The 19,224-nt window shown below is 50.1% G+C and overlaps 1 protein-coding gene across 2 annotated transcripts in view; it reads right to left on the bottom strand.

The window, feature by feature from the left end:
* Tnfrsf1b (TNF receptor superfamily member 1B) overlaps positions 1-18,046 on the bottom strand; it is a 33,285-nt gene extending 15,239 nt beyond the window's left edge. For both annotated transcript variants that reach the window (XM_087660202.1, NM_130426.4), the window contains 2 exon segments: positions 17,900-18,046; positions 1,096-1,198 (listed from right to left, as the gene is read on the bottom strand). In XM_087660202.1, the coding sequence (XP_087516328.1) occupies positions 1,096-1,198; positions 17,900-17,977 (181 nt within the window). In that variant the 5' untranslated portion in view covers positions 17,978-18,046.
* Between the last annotated feature and the right edge of the window lie 1,178 nt (positions 18,047-19,224).

A 19,224-nucleotide genomic window follows, 5' to 3' on the forward strand; every position in this document is an offset into this window, starting at 1 on the left:
ACATCTCAGCCTCTAGGTTCTCTGAGCTCACTAAACAGGCCCCTGTTATAAGGCTTTACACTTACTTCCTGGCCTGCTGTACCCCCGGTTTGTGTGGCTTTCCTTTGTCCTCTTTACAGGGCTCAGAGAGACCTTCCTGGACCCACCCAACCTCATCTGAAGCAGCCATCCTTCTCTGTCTCCATCACAGCCTTCTCTCTACCACAACACCTACTGTGAGCAGACAGCACCATATATCTCTTAATTTGTCTGTCAGAAAGAAGTCGGGGATGGTGAGATGGCTCAGCAGTGGAGAGCACTGGCTGCTCTTCCACAGGACTGGGTTTGATGCTCAGCACACACAGAGTTACTAACCAACCATCTGTGCTACCATTACCAAGAATCGAATGCCCTCTTCTGACCTCCAAAGGCCCTTGTATGAAATGTGGTACACAGACATACATGCAGGCAAAACACCAATCGTGTAAAATAAAAATAAATAAACCTTACTTTAAAAAAAAAAGGAAATGTAGTAGACTCCATGAGGATAAGGATGAGGAATGTCTGCTCGGCATTCTATTACAATCCCAGCAGATTGAGCACACAGTAGGTGCACTATGAATACTACTTAAGTGAGTGCATACTCTTGACTCAGCACTGGGGGGCGGGCAGCTACTCAGTCCTCCCCAGTGGGGCCAGGGCTCAGGTCCACCATCTATGATATGGCTATACATCCATTTACTTGATAATTATGTACAGGGAATCAATAAAGGCCAGTCGTGTTCTGGGAATTCCAGAGCGACCAAGCTACAGTGACTACTTTAGAGGAGCACACAGTGGGGCTATTAGAAGAACCAGGCCATCATTGCAGTTTGGAGCAGGCTTCCTGGACATGGGGACCGCATAAAAATGTAGGTAGGCATGAACCAGAAGGCACCGAGAAGAGTGCTCAGTGGAGGGGACAGCACGTGCAAAAGCCCAGGGCAAGATAACTCACTTATGAGCCCTAGAACGCATGTCCCTAGAAGCAGCCCAATGAGAATTTAAGGCCCTGATTCCTGGACAAGCATTCCCTCCACAGCACCACCTCCACAAACCCCAGCAGCTGCCTCTCACCAGGGGGACACTTAGCACAGCACATCTGAGCCTTCTTGTCATAGTACTCCTGTGAGATCTGGCACTGGTTCCCAGGTTCTGGCTTGTAGGGTGTCAAGACAACCTGGAAGGCAATAAGGGAGGCAGTCATCAGCATGACCCTAGGCTCCTGTCACCAGGCCTTGTGGATGGATTCTTGAGTTGGAGGATGAGGAAGGCTTGAGGAGGTAGACTCCAGGCTTTTTCCGTTCTTGTCCACCCTTTTTAGCATGGCACACTTGTGTCTGCAGAAGGAGGTCCTGGGCCAGGGAAAGGGTTACTTTAGGGCCTCCCTCCTGCTGGGTGAGCCCCAGCAAGTCTCCGAGAAGATATAGTTTTTTTTTAGACAGTGGCTTGGTTCACTGTGACAAGGACCTCCACATAAAGCTGCTCTTTTTAGGATGTCTGCCCATCTGTTCCTTCTGTCCTTCTTGCTGAGGCCTTCCTTCTCCCAGAAAGCACCCTCGACTCTCCTGAGCCTAATGTAGGCTATTCCTCCTCCGGGCTCTCTGCGAACACAGACATGGCCCATTCTGACCTTCATGTCATCGTTCTGAAATGGTACCGTGTGTCCTTGAACTCACATCCATGCACACGGGTGTACACACACATGTTCGCATGCTGAACACTGATGACCCAGAGGGCAGAGACAGTGGCCACGCCACCTCTAGAGCCAAGCTTCTGATATGGGCCATGGCAGAGCTGCCTCAGGAAGTTAATAAAGGATGGAGACAAACCTGTGCACCTCCTCACACCAGTGGTGCCTTACACCCATGGGCTTGGAAGGTTTGAACCAGTGGGGTCTCCTGGCCATGCTCAGACTTCCACTGCCAGAGAAGAGCCTCAGCACTGGCTGACAAGTCTCCAACTAAGAGGTAATACCTTGGTGTCAAACCAGGACCAACACCCATAGGTTTTGGCTGGCAACCATGTGACCTTGCTGCCACATCCTGCCACCCCACCCTCTTGCCTGAGAGCCTTCTCCTGTCACAAGAGGCCAGGCCTCAGGCTCTGCTTCCAGAGCCTGGACCTGAGATGGATGTATTCCTGCCTTAAGTTCTCTGACAACCAGTCAAGATGGACTCTGATCAGTGTATAGAAAGGAAACTGGGGCACAAAGAGGGCAGGTTACCCTCTTAAGCCAGTGACAGAGATTTTCTTGCATGCATGTGGTTCACATACTCACATTTTTAAAAAAGAATAATTATAAAAGACAGACAGATGGGGAGGAGGGAGAAAAAACAGCACCCACATGGCACAGGACTAATGGGGAGAAACACAATGCCCTCCCTCAGACCTCCAAGTGGCCCTGGGAAGTGTACGGCAGCAGCAACTGTCACCACTGGATCTGTCCCAGTACCCGGGAGACCTGCCTAAGCACCAGCCTTCCTTCCAAAGGATGGAATGGCAATTTGAGCCTCTAGGGACAAGCATGAATTAGCCGCTTCTGCACAAGCGTGAACTCATAAGCAAACATGGGAGTAGATCTACAAGAGCAAAGAGGGTGTGAACACACGCCCAACGCCCTTGCAGCTCCTGCTGACGTCACCTGGAAATGACCAGGGGGTGGTTCTAGGTTAAAGTTGAGGGCTGGTTCATACTCTTCATTACACCAGAAGCTTCTATCATGTGGTTAACAGGAGTTCAATGAACCTTTATTAAAACCTGGAATCCTGACGAATCCCCTGACTCCTCAGATAAAGGCATGGATTTGTTTTCTTATTCTTCCCCCCCCACCAGCTGTATGGTCTTAGGCAAGTGTCTCCATTGCTCTCTGGACGTTGGTTCCTCACTCAACTCAGTGGGAGCAAGAGAGATACATAAAACATCCAACAATTAGCACAGCAAAGCCACGGATCAGTCTCTTTGAAAAGCAGCTGTAATCAGAGATGATGCAGACTTTACTACTAGGCTCATTTGGTCTGTACAGACTATATAGCCCTAGCCTATATAGTCTATATATGATCTCTGGGCAGTGGCTCTGCTTTTTGTCTTCCCCCTCCCCATCCCCATCTGTGTCTGGACAGCATCGAGCTACCTTGCCTAGTGCTGTGCAGCGAGTGACCTCTGAGCCTACCATGTTTTTCTTTGCTCAGTCACTCGGTGATAACAGCTAAAAGCTGCCAGAAGTCATGACTCAAGGGACTGGGGTTCCCTGCTGTGGACAGTCTTTAGCTCTTCTGGTCCTGCCACAATGTCCTAGCTGTCTCATACTCCCTGTGGCCAAAGTCCACAGACACATGCCGTCAGAGTACATCCCTCTTCAGGTGACTGCCCACGCTGTGATCTGGATAAGCAGCCCAATGCAGCCCCCCGCCTTGTCTTCATACTCACCCAGTAACCCCAGATGGGAGACCCCTTAGGCTGCAGTATGAGTTATCCTACCCAGAACCAGACAAAAAAGAGTGATCAACAGTTGCTACCATGAGTAGGGTAGTAATTCTAATGTCATTTCCTTGGGGGCAAGGTCCTCCCCCTTGGGCACTAGGGCCAAGAAGCCTGAACATAGACACATCTGCTGTCCTGGCCTATCTCTGAGTTCCCCCACCAGGGCAATCATTTTCAGGAAGGTCATGCAGACAGATGGGTGAGGAAAGTCATAGAACCTTGCTGGGTACCCAGTCTGAAAAGACACTGCAGCTCCTTCTGGACAGTTGAACACACATCCAAGCACATGCCTACACACGCTGCCCTGGCACATTCCCCCTTCATTTCATGACAAAACAGTCTGTTGGGTCTGAGCACACACCACCCTGTTCTGAGGCCTCACTGACTGTGCTCAAAATCAAGGGTACACCAATGGCTGGCTGACCCTTTCACATATGGGGGGTAGGGGAGTCTCTGGGCTAGGGAGCCATACCGCTCATAAAGAAGAAAGGAAAAATAAGAAAGAACTCTTCCTGGGGATTAGAGACTCCTTTGCCGTGTTCAACCTGGCCCGATCATCTCATCCTGTGGAGAAAGCAAAGTCAGTTGGGAGAAGGAAGCGAGGAAGGCACTCACAGCAGACTTAGGGGGTCCCTGAACCCCAGAAATCAGTGTCATAGCTCATTCGTACCCATCACTCCACAGAATGCTAACTGACACAGAAGGTCTGAGCGTCCCAAACAAAAGTCCCAGAGTAGCCTTCCCATGGAAACATTGTCTCATTAACTAAGAACCTTCTCTTTGCCTCCTTCTACATCCTCAAATAGCGACCTCCCAGTCCACACACACAGGGGCTGTAGGTGGCATGGATCTTATGGGAACCCTATTCCTGCCAGCCCTGGGGTTTATCCCCTGGGTGGTGCTAATCATCTGTGGCATGGGCAGCTTCCAGTGACCCAAAGAATCACTGCTTTGGTTAGGAACAACTCCCTGCCAGACGCAGAGGGCCTGACGGGAAAGGGCCTTGCCTCAGCCAAGTTGGACTGTCTCATTGACCTGCCCATGAACAGGAGGGGGGCCTCCTTGTCCCCAGCTTCACTACAAATAAACTCTCTGGTGCTTTTTTTTTTTTCCTGCTGCTATGTGTGACTCTAGCCCCAGCAGCTTGCAAAGGGGCCCACGCCTCCCTCAACAAACTCCAGGCCCTGTTTATTCTCTTGGACAGAGGGGGGAAAAAAGCCACAATCTCCGTCAGGACTAAACAATGAGGAACAGAAAGCCCCTGCACAATGCAGAACAAAAGGTCACTCCTGCACGGGGAGCTACCCAGAGTCCCAAAGCAGTCCTGGAGGCTGGGTCTTGGGGCCATTACAGGGACTGTTGTGGGATGGGGTTGGGAACAGGGGCAGTGGGGACGACTCACAACAAGTCCTGAGATTCACAAGGCTGGGGAGGACTAATCTTTTGCTCTAAACTGGAGACACATAGATTCACCCCCCCACCCCCACTCCCCCCCACCCGGGTCCATGGAGATTCGACACTGAGAAATGAGGAAATGAACCCAACTGCACTTAATGCTGTCAGCATGTTTATGCGAGCCAGTCGCTCAAAAGATAAAGCCTCCGGCAGGGAGTAGTGGAGTGGCACATAACTTTAATTCCAGCACTCAGGAAGCAGAAGTCGGAGGACCTCTGTGGGTTCGAGGCTAACCTGGTCTATGTAGAGAGTTCTAGGACAGCCAGGGTTACATAGAGAAGCTCTGTCTGAAACAAACATATGAACAACAAGACAAAACAAAAAGCAAACAAGGCTGCAGGTCAGAACTGGAAACCTATGGTAGGAATGAACCACCTACTACTGTACCTGAAAAAGAGGATACGTGGATCAAGATGGATAAAGAAATGGATAGATGGATAAATGGATGGATGAAAAACTGGAGGAAGGGATAGATGGAGATGGATGGATGGATGGATGGATGGATGGATGGATGGATGGATGGATGGATAGATGGATGGAGAGATGGATGGAGAGATGGATGGATGGATGGATGGGTGGGTGGATGGATGGATGGATGGGTGGATGGATGGATGGATAGATAAATGAATGGATGGATGGATGGATGGGTGGATGGATGGATGGATGGGTGGGTGGATGGATGGATGGATGGATGGATGGATGGATGGGTGGATGGATGGATGGATAGATAAATGAATGGATGGATGGATGGATGGATGGGTGGATGGATGGATGGATGGATGGATGGATGGGTGGATGGATGGATGGATGGATGGGTGGATGGATGGATGGATGGATAAATGAATGAATGGATGGATGGATGGATGGATGGATGGATGGATGGATGGATGGATAAATGAATGGATGGATGGATGGATGGATGGATGGATGGATGGATGGATGGGTGGATGGATGGATGGATGGGTGGATGGATGGATGGATAAATGAATGGATGGATGGATGGATGGGTGGATGGATGGATGGATGGATGAGTGGGTGGATGGATGAATGAAAGGATAGGTGGGTGAATGGATGAAAGGATGGATAGATGGATGGATGAAATGATGATTGGGTAGGTTGATGGGACAGGTGGATGGAAGGATGGATGAATAGATGGATGAATGTAGAGATGGACAGATTGCGAGGTGAATGTATGCTAGACAGCAAGGCCCTAGACAAGGATCTATCACTGAGGCAGGTATAGGGCAAGACTGGGAAGGTAGCAGGGAAGAGCTCCCAGCATGTGGTAAAGAGGATGTACCCACTGGCACCTCCATTTATATAAGCTAGAAAGATCAATAAGGCTTATACCTGTAACACAGCATATACCCAGTAGAAATACCTACTGTGTGAGGTGCCATTCTGGGGACACTCACATGAATTTCCCCACCTTTTCCCTTGAACCAAACCATTGAGGTCAGTATGAGCCTTTGGTGCTTTGGATGAGAATGGCTCCCATAAACTCATACATTTGAAAGCTACGTGTCTAGTTGGAACCATTTTGGGAAGGATTTGGAGGGGTGGCTTTGTTGAAGAAGGTATGACATGGGGGGGGTGGGCTTTAAGGTTTCAAAAGCCCATGCCAGAAGGCGTCCCTCCCTTCCTCCCCCCTTCGGCCTCCTGCTTGAGAATCAGATGTAAGCTCTCAGCTACAGTTGCAGCACCACGCATGCCTGTCTGCCATGCTCCCCGCCATGACACCCATGGATTCACCCTCTGAAACTGTAAGCAAGCCCCCAACTAAATGCTTTCTTTTACCAATTGCCTTAGTCATGGTGTCTCTTCACAGAAATAAAAAAAAGGAACTAAAACGAAGCCCATTTCATAATGCAGAAATGAAGGATCCAGGAGACACAGCGCGGGTGCAGACTGGGAACTCATCACAGCTGGTTCAGCCTCCATGGCTCTGACAATTTTATAACCTGTGATCTGTGTGTGTGTGAATAGAGTTGTGTACGCACCACTGTTTGTGCATGTTTGGGTGCACATGCACGTATGGGTTATACGGGAAGGGTGAACATGAACATGTTACCTCTCTGTGTCTATGTAGGTACACATGTGCAAGTATGCGCAAGGACATGCTGTGTGTGTATGTGTGTGTGTGCGCGTGCGCATATTAGATGTCAGCTCTTCTTAGTGCACTGTCTACCTTGGTTTCAAGACAAAGTCTCTCATTGGCCTGGGGCTTCCCAATTTGGCTAGACTCAGTGAACCTGGGGATCTGCTTATCTCTAAGCCCCCAGCACTGTGATTCCAAGCGTGTGGTTGCCTGTTTTACCGTCTGAGATATTTCACGCCCTATGATTTTATTTTGCTTTGCAGAGTGATGAAGAGCTGGCTGATGCTTCCAGGCAAAAGGGCCACCACATCTCACCCAATGAGATAGCTGTTGGAGACAGACAGAGGTGTCTGCCTAAGGACCCTCCACTCAGTTGGAAACTATCTTCGAGCACTAGAGAGGCCACATCATTTGCATGGTAGGTGTTGGGGGGTGCATTTAAGTCTTGATCTTGGAGGTTTATAGAGCCCCACGGGCTGTGGCGGTACAGCCAGGCTGTCACCGCAATGCAAGCAAGGCCTAGGCAGCCAGGCCTGCCAACCATCATGGAAACAAAGAGCACTGGCATCAGGAAGGACCAACCACATCACAGGTAGATGGCCCAGGGCTGACACATCCCTCCCCCGAACTGCTGGCTGTGATGTGCTTTAGAAGTGAGCTGCAGCAGACAGGAAACCCACACTGGGATCCGGTTCTTAAGGCCAGGCTCAGGCTATATGCCAAGGGCTCTGCCCCCAAATAATACTTGATTCAGAGACAGAGAATGCACCATTCTCTCTGCTAACACCCTGAGGCCCTTTGATACAGCTTTCTCTATCTCCAACTGGCTTTCCTCATCACCCGGGCAAACTAGTCTCTTCACTGTTGGTGTCTAGTACATACATGTCCCTTTGCAGATAGACCTAAGCCACCTTCCTACTTCCAGGACTGGCCTTCCTTTTTCAGATGCCCTTAGGCTGAAACAAAACTTCTCCAGCATATGCTACCCGAGGCAGAGCATCTGACTCCCACACTTTTCTTCCATACCCTGACCCATCCTGCTACCTCTGACCACACTTTCTGCAGAGCAGACCCCTCAGCTTCTTCAGACACACCCTACCACCATCTCTCTCATATAAACCTCCTAACCCCAGTTGGAAGTCACAGATTTCTCTAGCAGGCTCCTGTGATAACCTAGGGCATATTTAACAAAGAGCTAACTCTTTGTTCTCCTTGTATCTTCCCTGACACTCTACTGTGATTTCTCTTTGAGCTAGAACCTGGTTTGACTCCTCCCCTCTCATTCTTCTGCTTGGTTTTGGCTTCTACAAAATGGGAATGGAGCCATGTCCACCATGTGAAGTGTCTTGATTAACCAAGCTGGTGACTGTGAAGAACCAGGTGGTGCACATGGTTGGGATAGGCGTCGAATAAATTGATGTAATGCTAAACGACACAAGCAAAAGTTCTAATTTCCTATTCACTGAGCTCTGTTTGGCGCACAGAGGAACTGGACAAGAAATGGACAAGGCAAGGTGCCCAGAAACTGAAGGATAGCATTCAGATCACAGCCCATGGTGGCCTCAACCAACCACCATCCCATGTGGGTGGTAGCCAACGAGTGACTCTGCAGCCTATGAAGCTGGGCTTTGGCTGGGGGAGCAATAGGACCATGAGAAGGCCTGGCTCCTTCATTTCCTCTGGCAAGAGTCGTGGCCTGCTGCCTGACTGGCTGAAAATGGAAGGGCTTCTTGCTTTCAGTGCATCAGACCCACTTGGAAATTAGATAGGAAATTAGATCTTTTGCTTTTGTTGATTACCGCTGCCTGGATTCTTTAGACAACTCCCCAAGCCATGTGCAGTACCCAGCTCTTCACAGGCCTGGTCTCAGGAGACATCACAGACCTCAGCCCAGTTTCAAGTCCACTCCAGTCAGAGTGGGTGACCAGGGTGATTATGGCAAGGCTGTTCCTATGGCTGACCTTGACCCAGTGAAAGCTGGGTTGCAGATCAGTTGGTAGAGAGGATGACTAACATGCATGAAGGTCCAGGTTCCATGCCTAGCACTGCATTTAAAAAAAAAAAAAGGAAACAGGTATGGTGGTGCACATCTGTAATCCCAGCAACGGAGGTAGAGAGCCCAGAGGATCAGAAGTTCATCCTCTGATACAGAGTGATTTCGAGGTCAGCCAATTAAATGCCCAAAGCAGGCCAACCAGCTCAGGCTGAGCAGTAAACCTCTACAAAAGACGGGGACACAGGGGAAAATATGCCCTGACGTTCAGCCTTCTCTCGGCCCTCTCCCCACCTCTGCGGTCCTCCTTACCTCACCAGAGTCATCACCACAGCCTTCTAGTGAGCCTCCCTGACTCCAGCCTTTCCAAATCTTCACACTGAGGCCAGAAAATCAACTCACCTACTCTCTGCTCCAGGCCACCTCCTTTTCTCCAAACTATGGGTGGCTCCTTGTTGCCTCAGGTTCTTAGGAAGAGTGCGTTAGTTGACAACAGACAACAATATGGAAGTCTGACTTTGAACTCAGACTACATCCCTAATTAGCAGGCATCTTGAAGGAATTATTTTTCTTTGGGGCTTGCTTTTTTTTAATCAATCAGTTGGGTTATTAATTTATTACACATGACTTCTTTCTTGCACAATTGCATCCCCGCATCTGTTTGTTGCACTTTTGTTTTTATATTTGTTACATTTTTAAATTTACATTGTTACATTTTACATTGTTAATATTTAAAAAGATAAATGTATTTTTATGTGTCTGAATGGCTTGCCTACATGTTTGTCTGTGCATGGTGTGTGTGTCTGGTTCCTGAAGAGGCCAGCATGGGCTACCAATCCCCTGGAACTGGAGTTCCAGACAGTTAATTGCCCTGTAGGTGCTGGGAGTAGAACCCTGGGTTCTGCAAGAGCAGTGACCTCGAAACCACTTCCCTAGCCCATTTACTGTTGTTGGTATTGTTTTTAATTTTATGTGTATGCATGTTTTCCTTGAAACATGTGTGTGCCTGGTACCCCAGGATATCAGTACCCCAGGAAATAGAGTACCAGATGGTAATGACCCACTGTGTCAGTGCTGGCCATCAAACCAAGGTCTTCTGTAAGAGCAGCTGGTGCCCCTCACTGCTGAGCCATCTCCTCAGCACCAGCCCTGTTCGTTGTACTTTCAAATGAACAAAGATTATTTCCCCTTCTCCTCTGTAGAACCTGACAACAGTACATATTGCCTGGGTCTGATACCAAAAAAATTACATAAGATAACATACAATAAGGTGTTTTGCAAATTCCTGCAGAATTACGTTGGTTTTTTGGTTTGTTTTTTGGTTTTTTTTGTTTTTGTTTTTGTTTTTTGTTTGTTTTTTTGTTTTTTTGAGACAGGGCTGGCCTGGAACGCTCTCCATCTTCCTGCTTCCACCTCCCACGGGGTTGTATATGCAATCCACCACACCCGGCCTGACAACTGTTTAATGCGTTTGGTATTACTTCTTTTACAAACTGTCCACAGACATAAAGCCTCCTGAGTCTTTGTTGATTCTAGCAAAGTTCCTGCCCAGCTAGAGAGTCTAGCCTGCTTACAGTCCCTCCAGCCACCACCTGGTATCCACTCATTTCCAGTCTGCCATGCTCCAGGACTCAAGGCCAGGAATGTTCCCTGGGAGTTCTTGCAGGAGGGCAGAATGTAGGGAGAATCAAATGGGCGACAAGTCCAGCAGAGAATGTGACCACAGGACCAAGCCACGGAGAGGCAAGAGTGGAGGCCTGAGGGGCAAAGAGTGGGGAGGACTGGACTCCTGCCAGAGAAAGCAGGAAGCAGCAGGACCCAGGCTCATGGCCAGAGGCACAGGCAGCCTGAGAGCAAGCATCTGGCCACAGAATTAGGAACCTTGGCTCTGTGAGCTGTAGACAGAAGCCGGACTGCAGTGGGAGGCCAGGAACAGGCCAAAGCTAGGGCATTGGCAGGGGTTCTGCAATTTCAGTCAACATTCCAGAGCCTTTCCTCACAGATCCACTGTCCAGTCCAGAGTTATGTTATACTCCATACTCTGTTCCAAGCTACTGAGCTTCCCACCCACCTTCTAACAGCTGCAGGCCTCGATTCCAATGCTGGCTCTGAGAGGTCGGACTTGGAGCAATGGAAATTCAGAATGGGGAAGGGAACTAGAGGCCCAACTCCGGCCCAAAGTGGAAGTCATACCAGACTTCAGAATTCAGGACCCACAGCCTCTGCACTGTCCCCAGAGGACAAAAAAAAATGTCTTTGTACATGGCCTGCAAGACTACTCCCAAGTCCCTTCCCACTCAGCTTTCAGCTTCAGACTGACTCAGTTTTCTGAACTGCAGGTCACTATGGGTCCTAAGGTCAAAACCAGACAACCTGTACTGGCCTCTCTGACAAACACCATGGGTGCCGGTGTGAGGAGTCTTCCCTGCGTCTTGACAGAGGGCCTGGGTCAACCCAGGCCCAGGCTCCCAAAGAGAACAGTGATGGTTCCCTAGGCCTCTCGAGGACCTAGCACCCCCGAGCAGGTCACTAGATGCTGTCACTTTCCATTTTAAACAGGAGAACACTGCTACTCACTCAGGCTGCATGACCTCTTACAGCCTCCCACACTGAACGTGTGGGCTGGGAGCAGGTCTTCTTAAATGAGGAACAACATAGCACCCACAAACCTGCCCCCTCCACCTCTATAAAGAAGGCCTGGCGTAGTAGCACAAACATTTAATCCTAATACTGGGGAACCAGAGACATGTGGACCTCTATGAGTTCAAGGCCTGCCTGGCCTACAAATCAAGTTCCAGGCCAACCAAAAACTACAAAGCAAGACCCTGTTTCAAAAGAACAAACCACAACGAGAAACAGGATGGGTGTGGAAGACCTTAGAGACGTCAGGCAGTCTGCCATTGTCTCATTCAAGCTGGCAAGGGTCAGATAGAGCAACAGGTTGGAATGCACACCAGCTACCTTCCCACTGGAGCCCTAGCACTGCTCACACTAAGGGTGTGAAGACACTCTTCGCCAACCTCCTGCTGGTAAGCTACTCTGACTTCCTCTTCCCTGGCTCACAGCCAAGCAGTCCAAACCACAATGGTGTCACTGTCAGCTATGACATCACGAGGTCCCGTGATGGGAAAAGATGTGTTCGGGCATCAGAGGGTTAGGTCCCGGAGATGCAGAACCCCTGTCCCACATGAGGGATAGGCCCCAAGCCCCAAAGGCCCTGCCCTGCATCCCAAGACAAAGAGACACACTATAAGGCCAGAATCAGCACCAAATAGTGTCCCCTCTAATGGGTGACAAAAAAAGCTTCTTTGAGGAAACACCCTTGCCACTTGGACCTCCTTGAGCTTGGAGGCTACCAGCTGGTCCTGCTCACTGTTACACAAGTCTGACTTCCTCAGCATCCGGGGGCATGCCTCACTGTTGACATAGCAAAGGCACTAAGTTCTAGGGGACAGGAGCAGGAAACCCAAGACTTCCAGACCTGCCTGGAACATCAGCACTCCAGCTTCCAGCAAGCTGAAAGACAGCCATTAAATCTTGATGCCAATGGGGCCTGGGACAGGGAAATTCTAGCGAGAACACACGGGAATAAAGTGAGAAGGAAGGGCTAGAGAGAAGGCTCCGGGGATAAAAACTTTAAGGCTGAGAAAAAAAGCTGGGACCCTCAGAAAACACATCAACAAGGCAGCTAATGATAAACCCAGCACAGGGTGGGCAGAGTCAGAGATCCCAGAACAAGTCAGCTAGCTAGATCAGCTCCAGGTTCAGTGAGGGGTCCACCTCAATTAAATAAACTGCAGAGTGATCAAGGAAGACATCTGATATCAATTCAGGCACAGACGTGCACCTACATACAGGCAAACATTCCTACACACGTTCAGGCACACCACTCATTCATACATACATACATACATACATACATACATACATACATAAGGAGGGAGGGAGAGAGGGATAGAAGAAAGGAATGAGGGAGGGAGGGAAAGAAGGAAGGAGGGAGGGAGGGAAAGAAGGAAGGAAGGAAGGAAGGAAGGAAGGAAGGAAGGAAGGAAAGAAGGAGAAAAGACATCAGCAGCTGCGCCCCACCCCTTCTGGGAGAACACTGAGACTAGTGCTGCTAGAAGGTTTAGGCTCAGAGAGGTTAAATAACCCAAGAAAGGACACACAGCAAGCCACTGAACTCTGCTCTACCAACACTCAGGCTGTGATCCTTCTTCAAGTTGTACTGTCTTAGAAGTCACTTCGGTGTAGGGAAATGGACAGCTTCAGTTCAGAAGATGGCTTTCCTGTCTTGGGTCTTAAGTAAACAGAATCTTCCTCTGTCTCTGTCTCTCTGTCTCTCTCTGTCTCTGTCTCTGTCTCTCTCTCTCTCTCTCACACACACACACACAAATGCAAATGGAAGAGGTGGAAGAGAGCCCTTGGGATCTACTGACATGTAGGGATGAGCTAGAACAGTGGCTCTCAACCTTCCTAACTCTGTGACCTTTCAATACCATTCCTCATGCTGTGGTGACGACCAACCATAAAGTTATTTTTGTTGCCACTTTAGTAATTTTGCTATTGCTATAATTTATAATGTAAATATCTGATATAGGATGGTCTTAGGTGGCCCCCACGATGCCTAAGGGGTCGCGACTCACAGGTTGACATGCACAGAGCTAGAGACTTCTGTGCTCCGTCCAACTTCATCAGGCATACTCCTCATCATCCCCAAATGACATTTAGCACCCGCCACTGAAAGAGTGAGATGGTGACTCTCTGATCATATAGCTTTTGCTACTACATGGGGTCCCAGAACCCAGTCAGGCAAGTGATCTGAGCGGCCCAGCCAGGGGAATGGGGCAGGAAGTACAGCAGGAAAAGACAACAGGAAGGAAGTTGGTTTTGGGGTGCTAAGTAGCAAATTCAGTCAAGAAGGAACTTGAGGCAACTTAATATCTATTGCCTAAGCTTTGGGGACCTATGACTTTCATTGATGGGGGTCTGAGCCCCTCTTAGCTGTGAACACTGCATATAACCAAATCAGGACAGGCTACCTGACTCAAACAGATACCAGTGACTTTAAAGCCATAGTTCTAGCCACTACCAGGAGTATGTTTCCACTGTACAGAGGAAGGAGAGAGGCTCTGATCACACAGCCTCTGGGCAGCAGAGGAAGGCTGTAGGTTAACATCTGTGTGACTCAGGCCTTGGGTCCTGATCAAGAGAGCTGGTGTCTCACAGTGTATGAAACTGGGGGTACAGCATGTGCACCTCACTTCTGCTCACTGGGACCTCTCCTAGTGCCAACCTCAATTTCCCTCCTTGCCCCCTCCAGGGTCCGGAGCCACCACCTTTGGGACGGCCTAATCATAACCCAGTGTGGGTAGAGGTAGGAAGTGTGAGCTATTTAGCGAGACGGTCTCCAGCTCCCCACAGCTACAGCAGTGGGGAGAAGCCTAGAGACACTTTGAAAGTGGCAGGCCACCAGAACCTGGATCTACCCACCAACCTGTCACATTTGGCTGCAAAATGGGGCCACGAGTCACTACAAAGGTCAGCCAAATACCTCTGACATTTAGCCAAATGTTTTGGGTTCTTTTTTTTTTTCTTTTGAGACGGTTTCATGAAGCCTAGGGTTATCTCAAACTCCCCATGTACCCAAGGGTGGCCTTGAATTGACAATCCCGTCTATACCACCTTGAGTGCTGTAATTAAGTTGTCAGCAAGAGCATCAAGAAATGCAACACGTATACCAGGCCTGGTGGCAAACATCTCCCTTCCTCCCCACAAAGACACCCTGAGTGAATTCTCCCCTTTCCCTACAAAGCTACCCTGGCTAGTGTTGGGTAGCAAGTGCCACTAGGTGTCAAAGTGTCACCCAGCCCTGGACAAATGCTTCAGGAAGTCATTAGGCCAGGCACCAAGACAATAGTCCAGGCTATTGTTCAACTCAAGAATGCCAGAGACGCCCTCAGGATGGAGCCCAGCTGATAAAGTGCCACCTAGCATGCAGGGGACACACGTCCAGACCCACAGAAGTCCGGTATTGATGGCACACAGCTGTAATCCCAGCACTGGAAATGTGCGAAGAAGATCTGGACTACAAGGTCATCCTAGACAACATAGTGATCTGAAGGTGAGCCTGAGCTACAGAAGACATCATAATTAAAAAAAAAAAAAAAAAGCCAAGCAAATTCTCTATTACCATGAATGGGGATGGGTGTGGGGAGATAACAAAAGCTAATGTAACCCATGTTGCCAAGGGCAGTTCAGAGCAAAACCTGAGTCTGTGAAGTGTATGACCTTCTGGTCCTGGGGTTCTGGACGTAGTTTCCTAGAGCTGGGCAGTGGGCAGTATGTGAGCATGTATGGACGAGTACCAGGAGAGTTGATGGATGGATGGCACTATATCAGGGTACCTGGCCCCCCTGCTTGCTGCCCAACACCAAACCACATCCTCAGTCACAATACAGATGCCCAGGAGGATGTCAGTCAGCGAACAAAAGACAGATAGGAGGAAAGAAGGAGAGCTCTCAGGTTCAGCAGAACTTCAGGCACCCGATTCACTCCAGGGCCAGCCTGGGATACTACAGATTCCGACTCAAGCAGCAAGCAGCAGTCCTCCGCTCTGAGGCTCCCAGGGCTGGGGAGGCCATACCCACCAGTAAGACCAGAACAAGTTCTCACCTACCCTGCTTCACGTGCATTTATTTGCCCAATAAGTGGAAGACCGAATAGGTGAACGGTAAGGAGAGTTTGCTTCCCCTGGAACCTTCTCAAATTGTTCTCAAGAATCTCTCTGCTGCACAGCCCCACTACACATCACAGCTCTGGGTCCCGTAATAGAGGTAGAAGTGGGGAAACAGGTAAGGGAAGGTCTGGAGAAAGAATGTTAGGAGTCAGGCCAGCCACTTGTCTTCAAATCTCACCTCATCCATCACCTCCCAGTCCTGTGGTTCTGGCAAACACCACAGCTCGTCACTCATTCCCACACCTTTCAGTGGAGCAATGGTCCCCACCTTGTAGAAACAGCTGGAAGGGAAGTTTCACTGCCAATCTGTGACAAAGTGCCCAACACAGTATCTGGCACTTGAGTGTCCCAAACCAGGAGCTACTGTGGAATCAATCATGAGAAGGCTTGCACAGTTCTTAGCTCCCGGCCCCTCCTACCCTTGAGGTGGATGAGAAGTAGAGACATACAGAGAATAAAAAAATAGCATGGAATCCATGCTCTATAGAGCAGGTCATCGTCTAAGTGGGGGGATGTGTGCAGGCCTTTCTGGAGAACTGGTTTATTTACAAAAGGCTTAAAGTAGAAAACGTGTGTGCTGGGTTCATACATGCCCAATGGCAGACACCTAGTCATCAGCTGCACAGAACACAGGTTCATAGGAGCAGGCAGTACAGATGCATCCATCTATCCTGGAATACCTGGAAGGTAAGGAAGGCTTCTGCCTCTACCACTAGGAGCCACAAAGACTTCCCAGTCATGGGTGTCTAGGCTTGAGCAAGGTCTCTCTGTCAAAGGAGGATTTTTAGGAGTTGGAGCAGAGGTAGACTAGCTAAGAGTCCACAGCAATAGTAGCAGAAGGTCTAAGCTGACCCGGGACTGGTCAGGTAGGGAAGGAAGTGTGAGGGAAACACCTTCAGTGACACCATCATTCCACCTGGATCCCACAGGGCCCAGCTCAGTGCCCAAAGACCTGTCCTTCCTTGGAGTGTGAAGCACAATCCCCATTCGGGCTGGTGACCACAACCATGCACAGTCACACTCAGACCTCAGAACTGGGACGGTCCTGATCCAGAGTCCATCCTTGACTCAACCTCCCTGAGGACCTACATCCACTGAGGATGAGTCCGTTCCTTTCCATCCTGAGAAGAGCAAAGGGTCTGGGGCCACTGAATCACCTCCGGACACTTCAGAAGCCACCCTCCACTCTGCTCCCCTGCAGTCAGGTAAACACATCCTGTCCATCTGGGTCGACTCAGGAGGTAGAAAGTGTATACAGAGCAAAGCAAAGACTTATCAGTGCAGCAAGCTCCCTCTACACCCTTCAGAAAAGGTAATTACTCTGGGCCTCACTTTTCCTTACTAGAAGTCTGCTTTCTTTGCCCTCTCTTACAATCAATGAAGATAGAAAGAAGGAAGAAAAAAATACATAGACCACTCTGTACACGTAACCCTGTTCCCGTGTGAATGTCGTGAATACCGGATACTGGGATCTTTAATCTTTCCATTTTCTAGAGGTTCTCTGGGTAGCTGCCCTCTCTGCCAGTACTCAGAGAACATTCTGAAATGGCCCCAGAACACAGCACGCAGCTCCTTGGGAGCAATCTGGGTAAGTGACAGAGAAGTGACTCACTCCCCAACAGTCTCTTATATTAGGCGCCTACTTAGACTCCTGGCCCCGGCGACATCTAGCAATCCCAGTGTTTCTAAGAAATAGGCAAACCATGCCGCAGAGAAGGAAGTCTTCAGAAGACGCAACCCGCTCAAGCAGCGGGGCAGTGGTCCCGGTCCTTCCCGCCTCGAGACCGCGGGACAGAAGGGACTTCGGTCCTTCCCACCTCGAGACCGCGGGACAGAAGGGACTTCGCAAGGCTGAAAGGTGTTCCTGAGCCTGGCTGGGTGTTACCCGAGCCCTGACCAAGCTCTCAGAGAGAGCCACAGGGTATTTCTGGAACATGAGTTTGTCGGGAACCGAGTACCATCCCAGGCTCCCAACCTGCCAGTCTTCGGGTTCCTAGAGGCGCGTGGCGCCTGTTGGGGATGGGATGGCCTCTCGTGCTGTCCCGGAATTAAGCAGTAGCTAGGATGGGCACTTTGTGATGCGCAGCTGTCCCCCATGATATCAAGAGTCACCCACCTTGGCGGGCACTGTGTGCCCGGTGGTCCACAGCTGCAGTTCGACGACCAGCGCGACCCAGAGGGCGGCGGGCGCCATAGGGGCGGCGGTAGCTCCCGCTCTTGCGCCTGGAGCTCTCGTGCCTCTGCTGCGCTCTAGCTGGTGACTGAAAGCGAAACCCCCAGGCCAGGAGCTAGGGCAGACCAGGGGGTGGGGGCGGGCGGGAATGGGCGGGGCCACGCCTGGAGGACACGCCCCCTTACACAAGTCCTCTAGTCTCGCTGGACATCTCCACCTATGATTCCCTGGTAGCTCTAGGCCTCTTTCTTTGGTATCTCTTCCTGGAGTGACTCAGTCTCTCTCCATCACCCTTTCCCCTTCGAGACACTCTTCCAGTGGTGGGGACGAGACTGGCGCTGAAGACAGGTACCCACTATATTCGTGACTCGGTTCCCAGATTGGGTCTCCCCTCAGCTGATCTGCCTCCACCAACCTGTCCTAGATCTCACCGGACTTCCTACTCTCAGTGGTAGGACACGAGGGAAAGCAGCCCCAAAGTTGACACCAGCTCAGGGGAACCAAAGCCTTTTAGATCATTTAGACTCTAGAGCCAGGTAACTACATGTAAATGTTTGCACTTTTTCGTGGAGCTCGTTAACATGAGCTATATATTATGGCTCCTATACCATGCAACCTGTGTCTGCTTACTCGGAGTGTAGAGGCACAGTATAAGCGGCCTTGCATAGGTACAGCCCTTTTTTTCATTTGTTCCTTAAACATACTTGGATCCCTAGGTAAGAGCAGCCCTCTCCTTCTGAGTTCCCTTGGCTGATAGGTAAACAGAAATTGAGGGAGAAAGCCATCCAGAAAGTCTTGCTTCCTCGAACTGACCTCATCAGCGAGCTCACTGTAGCTGCCATCTGAGTGGCAGCCCCAAAGACACTGTGTATCCCTACAGCCCTGCATATAGAGTATTTGAAGAGGTAGGGTGGGCAGGGAGGCAGGCAACTATCCTGCCCCTCCTCATGCGCGCGTGCGAGTGCACACACACACACACACACACACACACACACACACACACACACACCTCACTCACTGTAGGTTGATAGATTCTGAGAGACCTGTAGCCACTGACCCTTGTGAGGGCCACCTCAAGGAAGGTACTTTTAGGTGCTGGGGAGAAACTGGGAAGTGACCCTTGAGAGGATGGAAAATCCCACCTACTGGTCAGGAGTCTGGGAAATCACCTGGATCCCACATGTTTCTGAGAGGCAGCCCACAACCTTAACCCTGAAGAGAGGCAGCCACTGAGCAGGATGGGAGAGCTCTGGTCTCTAAGCCTCCTG

This window comes from Rattus norvegicus, chromosome 5, assembly GCF_021556685.1.
Source record: "Rattus norvegicus strain SHRSP/BbbUtx chromosome 5, alternate assembly SHRSP_T2T, whole genome shotgun sequence".
NCBI lineage: Eukaryota > Metazoa > Chordata > Mammalia > Rodentia > Muridae > Rattus > Rattus norvegicus.